Genomic DNA, 13,732 nt, shown 5'->3' on the forward strand with positions numbered 1-13,732 from the left:
CTGCTGCTGCTGCTGCTGCACTTACACATGAATGCATTTGATGGCAAATAGAAAAGTGCAGCTGTGACATTAATTGTTGGTTTGCATAGAGTTGAAGGATCATTTCTCTGCATTTACCTCCTATAGCATAAGTAGAGCAAGTCATCACTGCTGAACTGCTTTTAACAGTGTTGCGTCCTGTTACACACTGCAGTACTGACTCAATGAAAACATCTGTAGATATGCCGCAGTTTAACATCAGGCATGATTTTCCTCACACAGCTCACACACCGTGAAGATTTATATCAACTACTGTGGCTTTCTTAAGAAGCACTAGTTTCACACAGTCTATGGGAGGTGATGTGGTGCAGAGCAGGTGATACCAGGACCCCGAGCCCCATTAAATATGCAACCGTTAGGTACACCGAGTACACAGAGTACACAGAGTACACTGTTCTCTGAACAAACACAAAGCCGGGCTGTGAACTCATCAAGGCCATAATAAAGGAAGCACGTTTTAAAGCCATCATACTTGCTGGATGTCCTAATTTTGCAGATTCTATCACCTTCTGAAATGAACACAGTGATGTATGTGCAGGTCATTTAAAAGCCCATCAGTGTTCTGTAGCTGCAGATATGCACTTTCTGTTTTGTTCATTAAACTCAGATTCTGCTGCCCGTTAATGATGCTGCATTTCTCAGTCAAACACTCAAACAAATCTGTCCTACCAACCACAATAGCACTAATTTTACTTCTGGATGTGTACAGTTGTTAAATACAATAGAACAGTTTAATGTGTCCTGAAGAAGAGGAGGATGAAGCCTTTCTGAGGGCAAATATCTCCCTATTGTGGAAGGGCGTGTGAGGGATTTAGGAAATGGCTTCTTAGTGGCACAATTCTTCTTTCTATTTCTATTAAATCTGACAGCACCGACCTATCAATAGTGCGCGCCAGTTCAGCTGAAATCCAATATATTTCTTGACATTCATCCATGAAAGAAAATGTTAATGACTTGTAAGATATGCGCCGGACAAACCTATGCACCGAAATTAATTTTTCTCAATCTCTGCACCCAGATAGTCCACAGAACAGCGGTTCCCAGTGCCTTAGCCGTGGACTGGATCGGAAAAAATCTGTACTGGTGCGACGCAGAGAAGAAAACGATGGAAGTGTCCAAAGCCAACGGGCTCTACCCTACGGTGCTGATCAGCTCGGGCCTCAAGAACCCGACAGATCTCGCTCTGGACCCCCAGACGGGGTAAGCATGTGGTGGCTGCACTTTAATGCGTCCCTGCTTAGAAGGATCGTCGCAGCTTCACAGAGATCAGCTCTCACGTTTTCAGTTAGGCTCTTTTATGATCTCACATTAAGTTGAAATTGGAAGATGCATTTGTGTCTTGCACACCCGCTTTTTTGTTCCCCCGTTGAATGTAATTATTGATTATTCTTTATCTGAATCTTTGTAAAACCCTTTTATGGCCGTCATCCATCACCGTGTGCGCTACGCTACCACGCCAATAAAAGCTGCTCCTCATGACAGCAGCTCTTTGAACCGTGCTCTCCTTCTGACCAGGTACATCTTCTGGGTAGACTGCTGCGATCCTCCTCACATCGGGCGCATCGGCATGGACGGCCGAGGGCAGACGGTTATCATTGACACAGAGATCTACAGCCCCACAGCTCTCACCATCGATTACACCAACAAGAGGCTCTACTGGGCCGACGACAACCACATCCTGTTTGCCTCCATGGATGGCGCCCAGAGACGCAAAGGTGAGACGAAGGTGTCGCTCGGTTAAAGAACAGCTGCTTATCTTCTCAATGAAAGTTAAATGAGGAGATTGTTTTCACTGGTATGTGATCATTATTCACACTGTGTTACACGAGTGCAGCTGTTGCAGGATTAGCGGCACCGCGGTTGCTATGCAGAGTAGGACAGAGTGTAATTGAGGTCCGCTGTGGTTGTTCGTCCCGTTCCAGTGTCCTACGATCACATCCAGGGAGTAATGGCGCTGACTTTGTTTGAGGACTTTGTCTACTGGACTGACGGGAAGTCCAAATCTCTGCGACGTGCTCACAAGACAACCGGCGCTCAAGGGATCGAGCTCCTCAACTCCTGGCAAGCCATCAAATCCATCAAGGTCTACCACTCCCTGCGCCAGCCCGAAGGTATGAAGTCCATCTGGTGCTCGTGTTCGTTCTGTCCTCCGGTGCCGAGCGGCGTCCGTGTGGTCTCCGGTTTGAACTCGCTCACATGCTTCTGTCTTCTGTGTAGTTCCCAAGCACCAGTGTCAGATTGCGAATGGAGGATGCAGCCACCTGTGTCTCCTGTCCCCCGGCGGGGAACACAAATGTGCCTGTCCCACGAATTTTTATTTGGCGGCCGACAACAAAACCTGCCTCTCCAACTGCACGTCCAGTCAGGTGAGCGTTACCCTTCCCTCCTCCTCCTTCTGTCCTGATCAGGATTTTCCCCTGAAGACAAATTGCTTGAGCGTCGTAAGCTTCCCTCTTCAAACGTGCACCGCGGGGCCGAGGAAACGTCTGCGCATTGATTGCTTTGAAGCGCCGACTGTTCGCGCTGACTTTAAACTCTGTGTTTTGGTTTTGAAAGTTCCGCTGCGGCACAGACGAGTGCATCCCTTTCTGGTGGAAGTGCGACACCGTGGACGACTGTGGGGACGGCTCCGACGAGCCCGCCGACTGCCGTGAGTGCCGTGCTGTTTCAAGGTTGCTTTAGAGCACTAAACCAGAGGAAGCCAGCCTCATTATTTTAGTGAGCTTTGAGCAATAGCAACATTGATTTGGCCGTTAGGACACTCGGGCCACAGAGCCTGCTACAGTTAAGCTGCTACTGTTTATAGACTGAACCGTGTTTCCTCAACAGCTGAATTCAAATGTCAGCCTGGGCGTTTTCAGTGCGGCACCGGCCTTTGTGCTCTTCCACCCTTCATCTGTGACGGCGAGAACGACTGCGGCGACAACACGGACGAAGCCAACTGTGGTGAGGATGGAAACGGCGCTCCCGTGTCGCTCGTTACCTGGCAGCATTGTTTCCTTTGTGTGTTTGGCTGCTACTTATTAGCACTGAAATAATGACTTAATCAGGCGATTAGTTTAGTCGGTCACCAGAAAATGAGCTAAAACTGTTGTGATAAATCACTCGTTATTCGTTAGCAGCACTTTCAGGCCTCTGCTGCGTTCAGCTGTTTTTCTTACTTTTGTAAATCGAGCATGTTTGTGTTTTTCATTGTTGACAAACAGAAACGTTTGTCACCATCAGCTCGTGTCGTTTTATAGACGTAACCATTAATAAAATCACTTTTACGGCAGCACTTCAAAGTCTTTGCTTCATAATTAAAGCTGTTTTGATAAACTGACCTGTTGTCTGCTGAGTTACTGCCACTCAGTCTGAAACTGACTTCTTGCTTCTTTCTTTGCTCTAATTCAGAGACGTACATCTGCCTGTCGGGCCAGTTCAAGTGCACGGGCAAACAGAAGTGCATCCCTCTTAACCTGCGCTGCAACGGCCAGGACGACTGCGGCGACGGAGAGGACGAGACAGACTGCCGTGAGCGTTATTACGTTTAGACTCATTGTCTTGAATGGCTTAATCAGGATGTTAGACTGGGGGAAGCTTACATGCATCCCTCACTTGATCAGCGTCCTAACGCTGCAGAAACAAGCTGAAAAACAAGACGGTTTAAGGATTTTGGCGTCTCTGGTTTAGAGGTATAATCTCTTTTTTCCAGTGCAGTTAGTGCGTTTCTGTGCTTGGACAGAATATATGAAGCCGTTAACTTTACATAGTCTTCATTAAGTATTCCACAGACAACCCTTGTTATGACCTGTTTCTGTGGAAAGAGATTAGATATTGAATCACGCAGAGGATAAGAAGAGATTTTCTCTGCAGTGATGTAACTCATCAGAATATCATACCCTATTCAACTCTTTCAGATTGCCACATTTGTCTTGCATGTGATTGCAGGAGGGGGTGGAGGGGGGAGAAAAGCAAGACAGTCAGGAGGAGAAAGAGAGACTTAATGAAAGTGAAGCTAATTACTTTCAGGCCTTGGACTTCCAGTGTGATTGGATGTGGTTTTGAATACTCTTTTGTGAGGAACGTGACACCGCTGATATTAAAATGCCGTTTGAAACAATGTCAGGCTCTGTAACAGGAGGCGGCTGCTACCTCGCTAGATTCAAAATGTGTGTGAAGGAGATGTTATTGAAGCACTACATTTTTTCCTTTTCTGCAGCTTCTTCTACAAATATAATGTCATAAGATGTCTGGATTACTTTCTCCTTTTCACACGACTTCATTCCCTCCGTAGCTGAAAGCACCTGCTCCCCAGACCAGTTCCAGTGCAAAGCCTCCATGCACTGCATTTCCAAACTGTGGGTTTGTGACGAGGACCCTGACTGTGCAGATGGGTCGGACGAGGCGGACTGCGGTGAGTTAACCGCAGTTTTTCACTCGGCCTCGCTCGCTCTCACTCGCTGCTTCTAGTTGTTTTTTAACTCGGGCCGAGCGAGAAAGACGCCGCCCCCGTTGTTAGTAAGAGCTGAGCTTCACGACCTCGGCGTGCCGACGTTACGCGTGAATGTCAGCTCACAATTACAAAATCAAAGTGGGTGTGTTGTCAGTGGCGCGCTGGAAGCCCAGGGCAGGGCCGGGGCAGGTAAAAGCAGCGCTGTGAAATCTGCATGACGTGCCTTTGAAAAGAGGAAATAAATGAAAAACCAGAAACGGTGCTTCTGAAATTATCGAAGATTAAACATTTGCTTCCTCGTGACAGATGATGAAAGCTGACAGCTGCTCTTTTAGCCGCGTTTTGTCTGCACTCGAATGCATCTTTCTTATTCATCTCATCGCTTTTGTCTCTGAATCTTAATCAATCACGACTCGTCTCCCTTTTGAGGGAAATGATAATCAGTTCTCATCAAGCTTCTAATTTAATTTGCAGATCTGGAAGGACGGCGTTGTGTTCCGTTTTAAACTGCGAGCGAATAATAGACGTCAATAAAACGACAAAATAAAATCTTTGCTGTCCTATAAACTTGAAATTGAGCTACTGTCAATCTGTCAAATGCCGTCCTGGGAACAGTTCCCTGTAAACGCTGTGATATTTTCCAGACCTCACGGTGACCTCATGAAACAGGCGTTGCTGCTGTCTGCAGAGCGTTACAGGGGATTTACGGTGACCTGCGTTTACGCTGCTGGAGTTTTGTGCTCATTCAGGATGGCTTTGTGCTGACAATAAGTGCGTCACTACTTGGAGCAATGCCTAAAATGCAAATTCTCCATTTAACTTGTTCACCTGTCAGCCAGTATTCACTTTGATTTCACTGTAAAAATATGTGAGAGGAGGAATTGTCTGTGATGATCTATAAATTCCTGCACAGCTGCTTTGTGATGCATGAAAAGCTTCTCATTCACTGCTGCAGCAGCGTCCATCGGGCCATCTGCAGGCAGCTGGACGCGTCGTGATTGTAGCAGGGCCTCGGTGTCGTTACGCACAACCGTCTGTGTTTACCTTTATTAAATTATATGCAAATGACAGCAGCCTGCTACAAAGCTCAGCAGCACACACAGCAGAGATGCCTCGCTCGTGGCTGCAAACATATACAAGTTAAATAAAACTGCACCATCTGCCTCTGGCTGCAGCTCTGAAACGCTGCCGTATCCCTGCGATGACACAGGTGATCGTCCTGGATGAGAGTGAGCAGCGCTCTGCTTATCCTCCTCTTCGTCGTGCCTTCGTGCTTCGACGCCTCAAACGTCTCCGCAGCAGATTGTAATTACAGTTTGTTTCATTTCCAGCTTCCCTGCTTTTCATGTCAGCTTGAGGCACCTGAAGTAACGCCCAATTAATGTTTTGCCACTTTGTATACGTCACTGATGGCTTTAGCCTTTCAGCCTCCTCGGTGGCATCTGAGCACTTTTCACCACTTCGGAGCGCGGTGGGCTCCATCAGCAGCTAATGTAATTTCACTTTGAATTACTGAGACTTTTTAAGGAAGTTTTGCTTGTTAACTTGGTAATGAGCTCCGACTTAACAAGGAAATATTGCTTCTTTTCCTGGTGTCACATCTTTTATATGCTGTAAGTGACTGAGCCGCTTCCTAATGAACGTCTGCCTCGTGTCCTCTGCTGCTGCACTCAGCTTTCCCTCCTGATTCTCTCCTCCTGCTGTCGTGTTGGAAAGAGATCCAGGCAGAATGTGCCACCCTCCTCTTTTGACACAGCTCTTCCCTAACTGATAACAGCGTTACCTTGGCCATTATCCCTGATGGTGTCTGCACAGAAATGACTTTTTAAAAAGGAGCTCTCGGTTTGACTTTGGAAAGCCATTCTGAGGAAGCATCAGTGGAGGAAATGTCAGCGCATCTGTTCCTCTTTTAAAAATAAATGCAGCTATTTTGAGTAATTTTTGCTCTGGCCATTAAGGTTTAACGGCGAGACGTCTGCTTTCATTTCAGGCTCAAACTCTCGGCCCTCCATCGTTTCTGAACTGCGAGCTGCCGTTCATATCGACGAACGCACACAGTCGTCCCAAAAACCAACAAAAAAGTAAATGAAAGAAGAGTCGACACTCGGTTAAGCTCTCAAAGGCTGTTTATTGCATGTGTGGGAGGCATTTTAAGCCTACACCTCTGAACTGCTTCCCTATCTTTGAATATTTCAGCGACTGCCTGCTGAGACGTTTCGTGACGACAACCCGTGGATCCGTTTCCTGCTCTGGTGAAACGAGTGTTTGTATCTGTCGAAGCTTCTGACAGATCCAAACATATCAGAGTTAGTCGTGGCTCGCGTTACGTCTCAGAGGAAGTGAAACACGGCGAGTTCGGTTTCCGACTAAAGCCGCGTCGTTCGGCAGCTGTCGCCGGTGTTTTCTCACAGAACGTTCGGTTTTGCCAACTTCCTGTCACACGTTTGTTGGGATCGGTGGCACAGTCGGGTACGCTCGCCTCTTGAGTGTGCACCGTGTTTTGAACTCGGCGTCGGGAAACCCTGAGGAAGCCGTGATTGCGGGTTGAAAATGTGATAGCGAGCGCAGTATTAATATTCATGCTCTTTGAAGCCATTTTCATCTTAGTGTTTGTTTGCTCCTGATGGAAAAGATGAAAAGACCTGCGGACCTCATGAATTCCGCTGCGAGAATAACAACTGCATCCCCGACCACTGGAGGTGCGACAGCCAGAACGACTGTGGAGACAACTCGGACGAGGAGAACTGCAGTGAGTACCTGACTACAGTTCTTCTACAGTTTCACAGCTAAGATCGTGAACATTTACAGAATAGTAACTTAATGTTAAAGCTGTAGCTCTGACTCCTTGTTGAACGCAGCAGAAATAACTGAGAAGCTAAGTGAGCCTGAACGCTAACAGCTGAGCTGTGCTTTCAGCTGTGCCAGAGATCAAAATGAAAGCGTGCAATGCAAAGATGTCCCCTCCTTTGAATGAAAGCATGACTGTGTGGTTACCGTATTTCCCGGACTACAAAGCGCACCTAAATATTAGCCGCACAAGCTAAAATCAGGGGAAAATCCTGTTTTGTACATACATTAGCCGCACCTGACCAAAAGCCGCAGGTGTTTCAATGTTGACTTATCATATGTAAGAGAATATGCACAAAGGGAATTGTCAGGAAAGAGATGGCTGTTTGGAGACATCACTTTTATTAATATTTTGAAAAACAAGTTATGGGTACATATTTGCACATGTAGTACATAACAGTAGCCTACAGCACACCAGAAAAATAGATTGGACTACCTTTTAGGCTCAGGTGCAGTGACACAGCTTTAACAAGAAGAAAAGTCAGTCATTCACCACCATCTTCCTGCGCACTGAAACCACCAAAGTCCTCTTCTCCAGTGTCGGATACAAACAGGCTCAGGATGGCTTCGTCATCCACTCTTCTTCTCTCCTTCGTTGTCACTTTCAAAACCAAAGAAATCCTCGTTGTCAGTGTCAGAGTCGAACACCCTCAGAAGGGCCGTGGCGGTGTCCTCCTCTCCATCATGCAGCAGTCCAGCCCTTCGAAATCCGTTGGTGATCGTGGATGTTTTCACACTTTTCCACGCTGTCAGAATCCACCGGTGGAGTTGGGCATAACTTGCTTTTTGGGCATAACTTGCAAGTTTATCGCCGCTCATCATCCACGCCTCCCGCTGAACGCGTAGTGCTACTTTGAAGTTTGTTTTTCGCGCTACTTCGTACGGCACTACGTTGCCTGGCGGACGGACATGTGACTAACATACCACTCTTGAACCCCGATCCTTCCGCCAGGCAACGTAGTGCCGTACAACAGCGGAACACACAAAACAAATCGTCTTACGATATGACAAAAATCACGGACAATCCATAGAAAAGCCGCACCTGACTAAAAGCCGCAGGGTTCAAAGCTTGTGCAAAAAGTAGCCACTTATAGCCCGACATTTACGGTACTCAGTCTGCTCCGTGTTGGTATAAATCATGGCTTTGATGTCAGCTACTTTTTTTGGCTGTCAGAAGAAGAATTATGGCGATGCTGGAAAAGCCTACAGAAGCATTTCTAAAGACCCGAGTGTTCATCAATCCATATTAGCTCCAACTGTCTCCTCATGGCAGAGTTTCAGGAGTACTCTCGCTAGTAGCAGGCTGCCTGCAAAGATCATATCGACAGCACAACATGCACGCTGGAAACTTGTGAGAAAGACATCAAGAGAAACATCAGAATACCTGCAGACAGTCCTACAGGTATTAAATCTTTATCCCGTTATGAGGAAACAATAAAGGAAACGACAGAGCCATGAAGGAACCTCAGGCACATCTAAAGTTCCCAAAAGCACAGAGCTGGAGAGGCAGTGTTCTTCAGGCAGGTCACACAGGAAGCTGCGATTAAAGTTTAAAACAAAGAAAACGCCGCACAAATAATCAAATCTGACCTGTGGAGCAGGTTTGTGGGCAGCTTTGCTTCCTGATGACCTGGAAATGTTACGATCATCGAGAAGCTTGAAGGAGTTTTGTAATCCACGAGAGGAGCGACTCGAATGAGCAGGACGCTGAGCGGACGGACCCCGCACATCTCTCAGAGGTCATTCATCACCAGCAGCGGTTTTAAAGCTTTGTTTTAAATTGCAAAATGGAAATGTGTTGAGCACGTTGTTGAGGACGTTGTTGAGGACGTTGTTGAGGACGTTGTTGAGGACGTTGTGCTCTCACAGTCAGCTGTGCAGGTTCATCCATCTCCTTCTGCACTCAGAGAAATGCTTCTGTCTGTAATCTAAGACTACATTCCTCTGAGGGTGAGAGCACGCTTTTTATTTTTTATTATCAAGGTGAACTTAATGACACGAGAGCTGGTCGCCCATCCAGCTCTCGTGTGGTCTGCTGCCACAGGGGCTTGACCTTAACCCGAGGTGTCGTGGAACGACCTGTCCTCATCCTTCGCTGTGTGGATCGTAGATTTAGAGGATCCAGACGCAGGAGGCAGAGAACTCAGCGCTCACAAAAGTCCCAGAAGCACCAAGTCCAAAAACACAATAAACATTATAATCCAGAAAGAGTCAACTCTCACAGCCTGGGATCAAATCCAAAGAAAGGCACAGAGACTTGCACAAACACCAAGCAGCACATGCAGAGAATGCAACCAAGCACAAAGAAAAGGCAGGGCTATATATCCTGAGGGTAACTGGGGCAGTGACACCTGTAGAGAGCTATTTGGGACCAGTACACCAGTACCAGCTGTCTGTACTGGAGCCTCATGTGAGGTCAGAGGTAGGGCTGCTCGATTATGGCAAAAATGATAATCACGATTATTTTCACTGAAATTGAGATCTCGATTATTTGACGATATTTATTTAACAATAACAATGTGTTGAATAATGACTTTAAAAAATAATATAAAACAGTGCAAACACTGACAACGGTGCAACTGTTTGCAATATAAGAAATCAATGAAAAATGTAAACATCTGTGTTTAGTGAGCTTTGCAGTGTTGCTCTGTGGTGCAGCTACACTGTAGCAAAGTTTACACACTGTGTCCACTTGATCCACGTCTGACTGAACCCACAATGTTTCCACACCACTGAAGGTTTTTACCTCTTTCAACCAGCAGCAGTCACTCTCCTCTCCAAATAACTTCTGCTCAGCTTTCCGAGCTTCCCTCGGGTCCTCTTAATCAGCGGTCCCCAACCCCCGGGCCTCGGACCGGTACCGGTCCGTGAGTCGTTTGGTACCGGGCCGCGAGAGTTGAGGCTCAGGTGTGAAATGTCTGGTTTTCAGCGTTATTTTGTTATCGTTTTTATCGTTTACCCGGTTTTCCTGGGTCTTTTCAGTGTGTTATGAATAAATCTTCTTTTTTCGGTACCGGTACTAGTTTTATTTTGTTGTATTTATCCGCGACACCTTAAAGGCCGGTCCGTGAAAATATTGTCGGGCATAAACCGGTCCGTGGCACAAAAAAGGTTGGAGACCGCTGCTCTTAATTGTTGTGACGCGTGTTCGAAACGCAGAGAGGTGCGCTCGATTTGCCACACGGAGCAGCGCGAGAGTACAGCACGAGGGAGGGGCTAATAATCGGCTCAGTCATTTTTAATGATCGTTGAAAGCCCAGATCGTAATCGAGATTAAAATTCGATTAATCGAGCAGCCCTAGTCAGAGGTCGTTTGAATCCCAGAGGGTCAGAAGAAACGCAGTTCTCTGAGGACAGCTGACTGCTGCTCCCGGCGACTCAGCCACACCTCTCTCCAACACACACATGCAAACCATCCAGGCCCGTCTGAGGAAAGCTCTGTGCTGTTTCTCTGTGAGCCACACGTTCTTTCTTCTTTTGACTTGTTTGGATATTCATCATCACTTTTGGGAGAAAACTTTTTATTTCCGTTTGAAATGATGCCGGAAACCCAGCTTGTTAAATTTCCTGGTGTCTGCCTGCGTGAGGGGAAGGCTTTTGTCTGCACATTAGACGTGCGCCTTTGCTGAGTGTGCATAATGTGTGCGATTTATTAGATGCTTATTCTCCCAACCTATTAATGTCACTTAAAATGCAAATAAAAGCCAGTCAAGTGTTGGACGGTGCAGAATTAAACAGGTGGACTCGGAGACAATAGAGAGGCTGCAAATCAGATTTTGCTGCAATGCCTGCTGGGAGTCTGGGTTACAGCACAGCTCGTAACACACACCAGAGTTAGCTAAGAGTCCACGATAACGGGGGGAGGCCCAGGCGGAGGATGTGATGCAGCTGTTTAGCTGCGTCCTAATATCGTCCTCGGGGACAGACTTGCACTAAACGGCAAATACAAGCTTGTTGGCTTCAGAGAGCTGCTCCGCTTGTTGTCAGCGTAGAAATGAATGCATTTACATCTTGATCAGCCAGTTCATCCACTTCTAATACAAAATGACTCTAATTAGATAAAACGGCGGTTTTGCCGAGGCATTAGCGTGTGATCCTAAACACGCAGCGTTTGGCTGATGACAGTTTGCTGAGAGTGACGCTGGGAAAGAATCACATGGTTGATTTTGTGTCTTCTTCCTACTCAGAGCCCGTCACCTGTAACCACAAGGACTTTGCCTGTGCCAACGGAGACTGCATCTCCTCCCGATTCCGCTGTGACGGAGACTACGACTGCTTGGATAATTCAGATGAGGTTCATATTAACCTTATGCTATGAAACATTCATGTATTTAGTTTGTTTTTCTTTTTGCTGTTCATAAAATGAGGAAACAACAGACATTGGTTTTATTCTGCGGGACCAACAACCTAATACAGGAAGTCAGGATCAGCTGTTAAAAAGTGCTAACCCTGATGCTGTGGGTGTTGCCCAGCAGGCAGTGCAACGCTGATACACCTGGTTATATTCTGATCAGTATTAAGCATAATTAACTGTCAGCACAGTCACATATTAATTATGAATTTAACCATTCAGACCTATATATATACAAACCTAAACCATGGGCTGTTGACACATTCCTGTGGCCACCCACACACATCAAGGTCAAACTTGGTCCGCATCTACACACACAAACTCATCTACATTTAACACACTAATCACAACTATACTTTGATTGCATCTCAGCAAAGATGGAAAAGCTCACTTTTAGCACAGAAGGCTGGATGTTCAGACGGTTTTGTCACAGGTTGAGGCGGACTGTGTGGAGAGTGGATCCAAATGCAGATGAAACAAAGCGTGCAAACAGACTTAATATTAACTGAAAGCAGCAGGTAAACAATAACCTAAAATAAGCTGAATATAAAACCTCTAGAACAAGAACAGGAACCTAGAAACCTGAAGACCTGACATGTGTCTGTAAACCCGGGAACAAAGCAGGCGATCGAGCGAGGAACGAGTGTAAACACAGAGGAGGTGATGAAGGGAAACAGCTGATTGGAACAAACATAATGACGCCACAGGGGAGTGAAACTAAACACCACGAACATGGGACACCAGACCTCTTCAAAATAAAACAGGAAACGTAATGAGATACAGACATGACAACACAACATGACAACATAAGACACGCAGACATGAAACGCGTCTAAGAAACAATGACCCGTAACAGCAACCTCGGCATAATAGAAACTAAACATAAACCATAAACATCAAAATATGTAAAAACTCAAAACGCTGAGTCAGATGAAGCCGGTCGTTGGGAGACGTGAACCCATCTCTGTCCCGCCGCTCTCGACTAATGTGCCAATATTTGTAAATGAATAATCACGTGTTTGGGTGTTTTAGGCTAAACTGCATCGGTCAGTTACATATTTATAAAGTTACTAGAAGTTTATATCATTTGTTTTAATGGACTTTTAAGGTGCGAGCGTATGAGGACTGATCCTCTGTTCACTTTTATTTCCAGCTGTAGTTTTGTTTGCCGCCTGGTTTGCTGCTGTGACTCTAAACGGATGCCACCAGTGAAACCTTTATTATTACGCAGCAATAACATCTGGTAGTCATTAATTATTAACCACATATATGGAGTACGCGCGCCTTCAGAGCGTGCTAATCAGCCATGCAGCAAACGTAGTTTTAGCACAAAAACCACTGAAATCAATAAACACACGTTTACTGTATTATTTACCTTAATAGTGTAATTACACCAGGCGTTATTAATTATCAGTTCATTGTTTGTAAATATAGTAAAATATGAACACACTGAATTTGAATTAATTATCAGTTCATGTATAACAGTTATTATAAATTGAGCTGCTAACAAGGCGTGAGTGGTCCCTATGCATCATATCAGTGCTAATGCTGTCAAATGATGCGGGTCAATAATAAGTAACATAAAAATTACAGGTCACATAAATGTGCTATTGTAGACACACACAAAAGGACACAGAGGCTTAACGCGTACAAATCACAGTGTACATGAGCCAAATTATAGCATATGGATAGTGTAATTTACTCTGCAATTGATCCCTGGAAAATGTCTGTCACTATCTGAGCGTGCAGCACAAGCACGCATTAAATATCCAAATTGGAAAAGAGAACTGGAATTAGATGGCTATATTGGCGCCTGCAAAGAAAATAATCCCATTGTGGGCATAATTCACCGCGCTGATCCAAATCTCCTCGTCATGGTCGCTATATTCCAAAACAATGCTGGACAGGAAGCATCGCCACGATGAATTGTTGCACCTTCAAGTACATTAGTGCGTGAAAAGCCTCGTATTCGTTTCCTTTTGTACATCCTAATCCTCCCCGTGCCTTTCAGCAGCACAAAGACGGCCTGTTTTGTCCATAAAGATGCTTCAAAGCCTCAA

At 45.8% G+C, this 13,732-nt stretch overlaps 1 protein-coding gene across 6 annotated transcripts in view; it reads left to right on the plus strand.

The window, feature by feature from the left end:
* The window catches only part of lrp1bb (low density lipoprotein receptor-related protein 1Bb), a 262,657-nt gene that overhangs the window by 216,177 nt on the left and 32,748 nt on the right, over window positions 1-13,732 (plus strand). For all 6 annotated transcript variants that reach the window (XM_042221787.1, XM_042221788.1, XM_042221783.1 and 3 more), the window contains 10 exons: window positions 1,058-1,239; window positions 1,555-1,754; window positions 1,962-2,150; window positions 2,257-2,405; window positions 2,596-2,689; window positions 2,869-2,985; window positions 3,433-3,552; window positions 4,316-4,435; window positions 7,107-7,223; window positions 11,509-11,615. In XM_042221787.1, the coding sequence (XP_042077721.1) occupies window positions 1,058-1,239; window positions 1,555-1,754; window positions 1,962-2,150; window positions 2,257-2,405; window positions 2,596-2,689; window positions 2,869-2,985; window positions 3,433-3,552; window positions 4,316-4,435; window positions 7,107-7,223; window positions 11,509-11,615 (1,395 nt within the window). The remainder of the gene's footprint in view (window positions 1-1,057; window positions 1,240-1,554; window positions 1,755-1,961; window positions 2,151-2,256; window positions 2,406-2,595; window positions 2,690-2,868; window positions 2,986-3,432; window positions 3,553-4,315; window positions 4,436-7,106; window positions 7,224-11,508; window positions 11,616-13,732) is intronic.

This window comes from Haplochromis burtoni, unplaced genomic scaffold, assembly GCF_018398535.1.
Source record: "Haplochromis burtoni strain Fernald_Lab_line unplaced genomic scaffold, NCSU_Asbu1 Contig_74, whole genome shotgun sequence".
Taxonomy (NCBI): Eukaryota; Metazoa; Chordata; class Actinopteri; order Cichliformes; family Cichlidae; genus Haplochromis; species Haplochromis burtoni.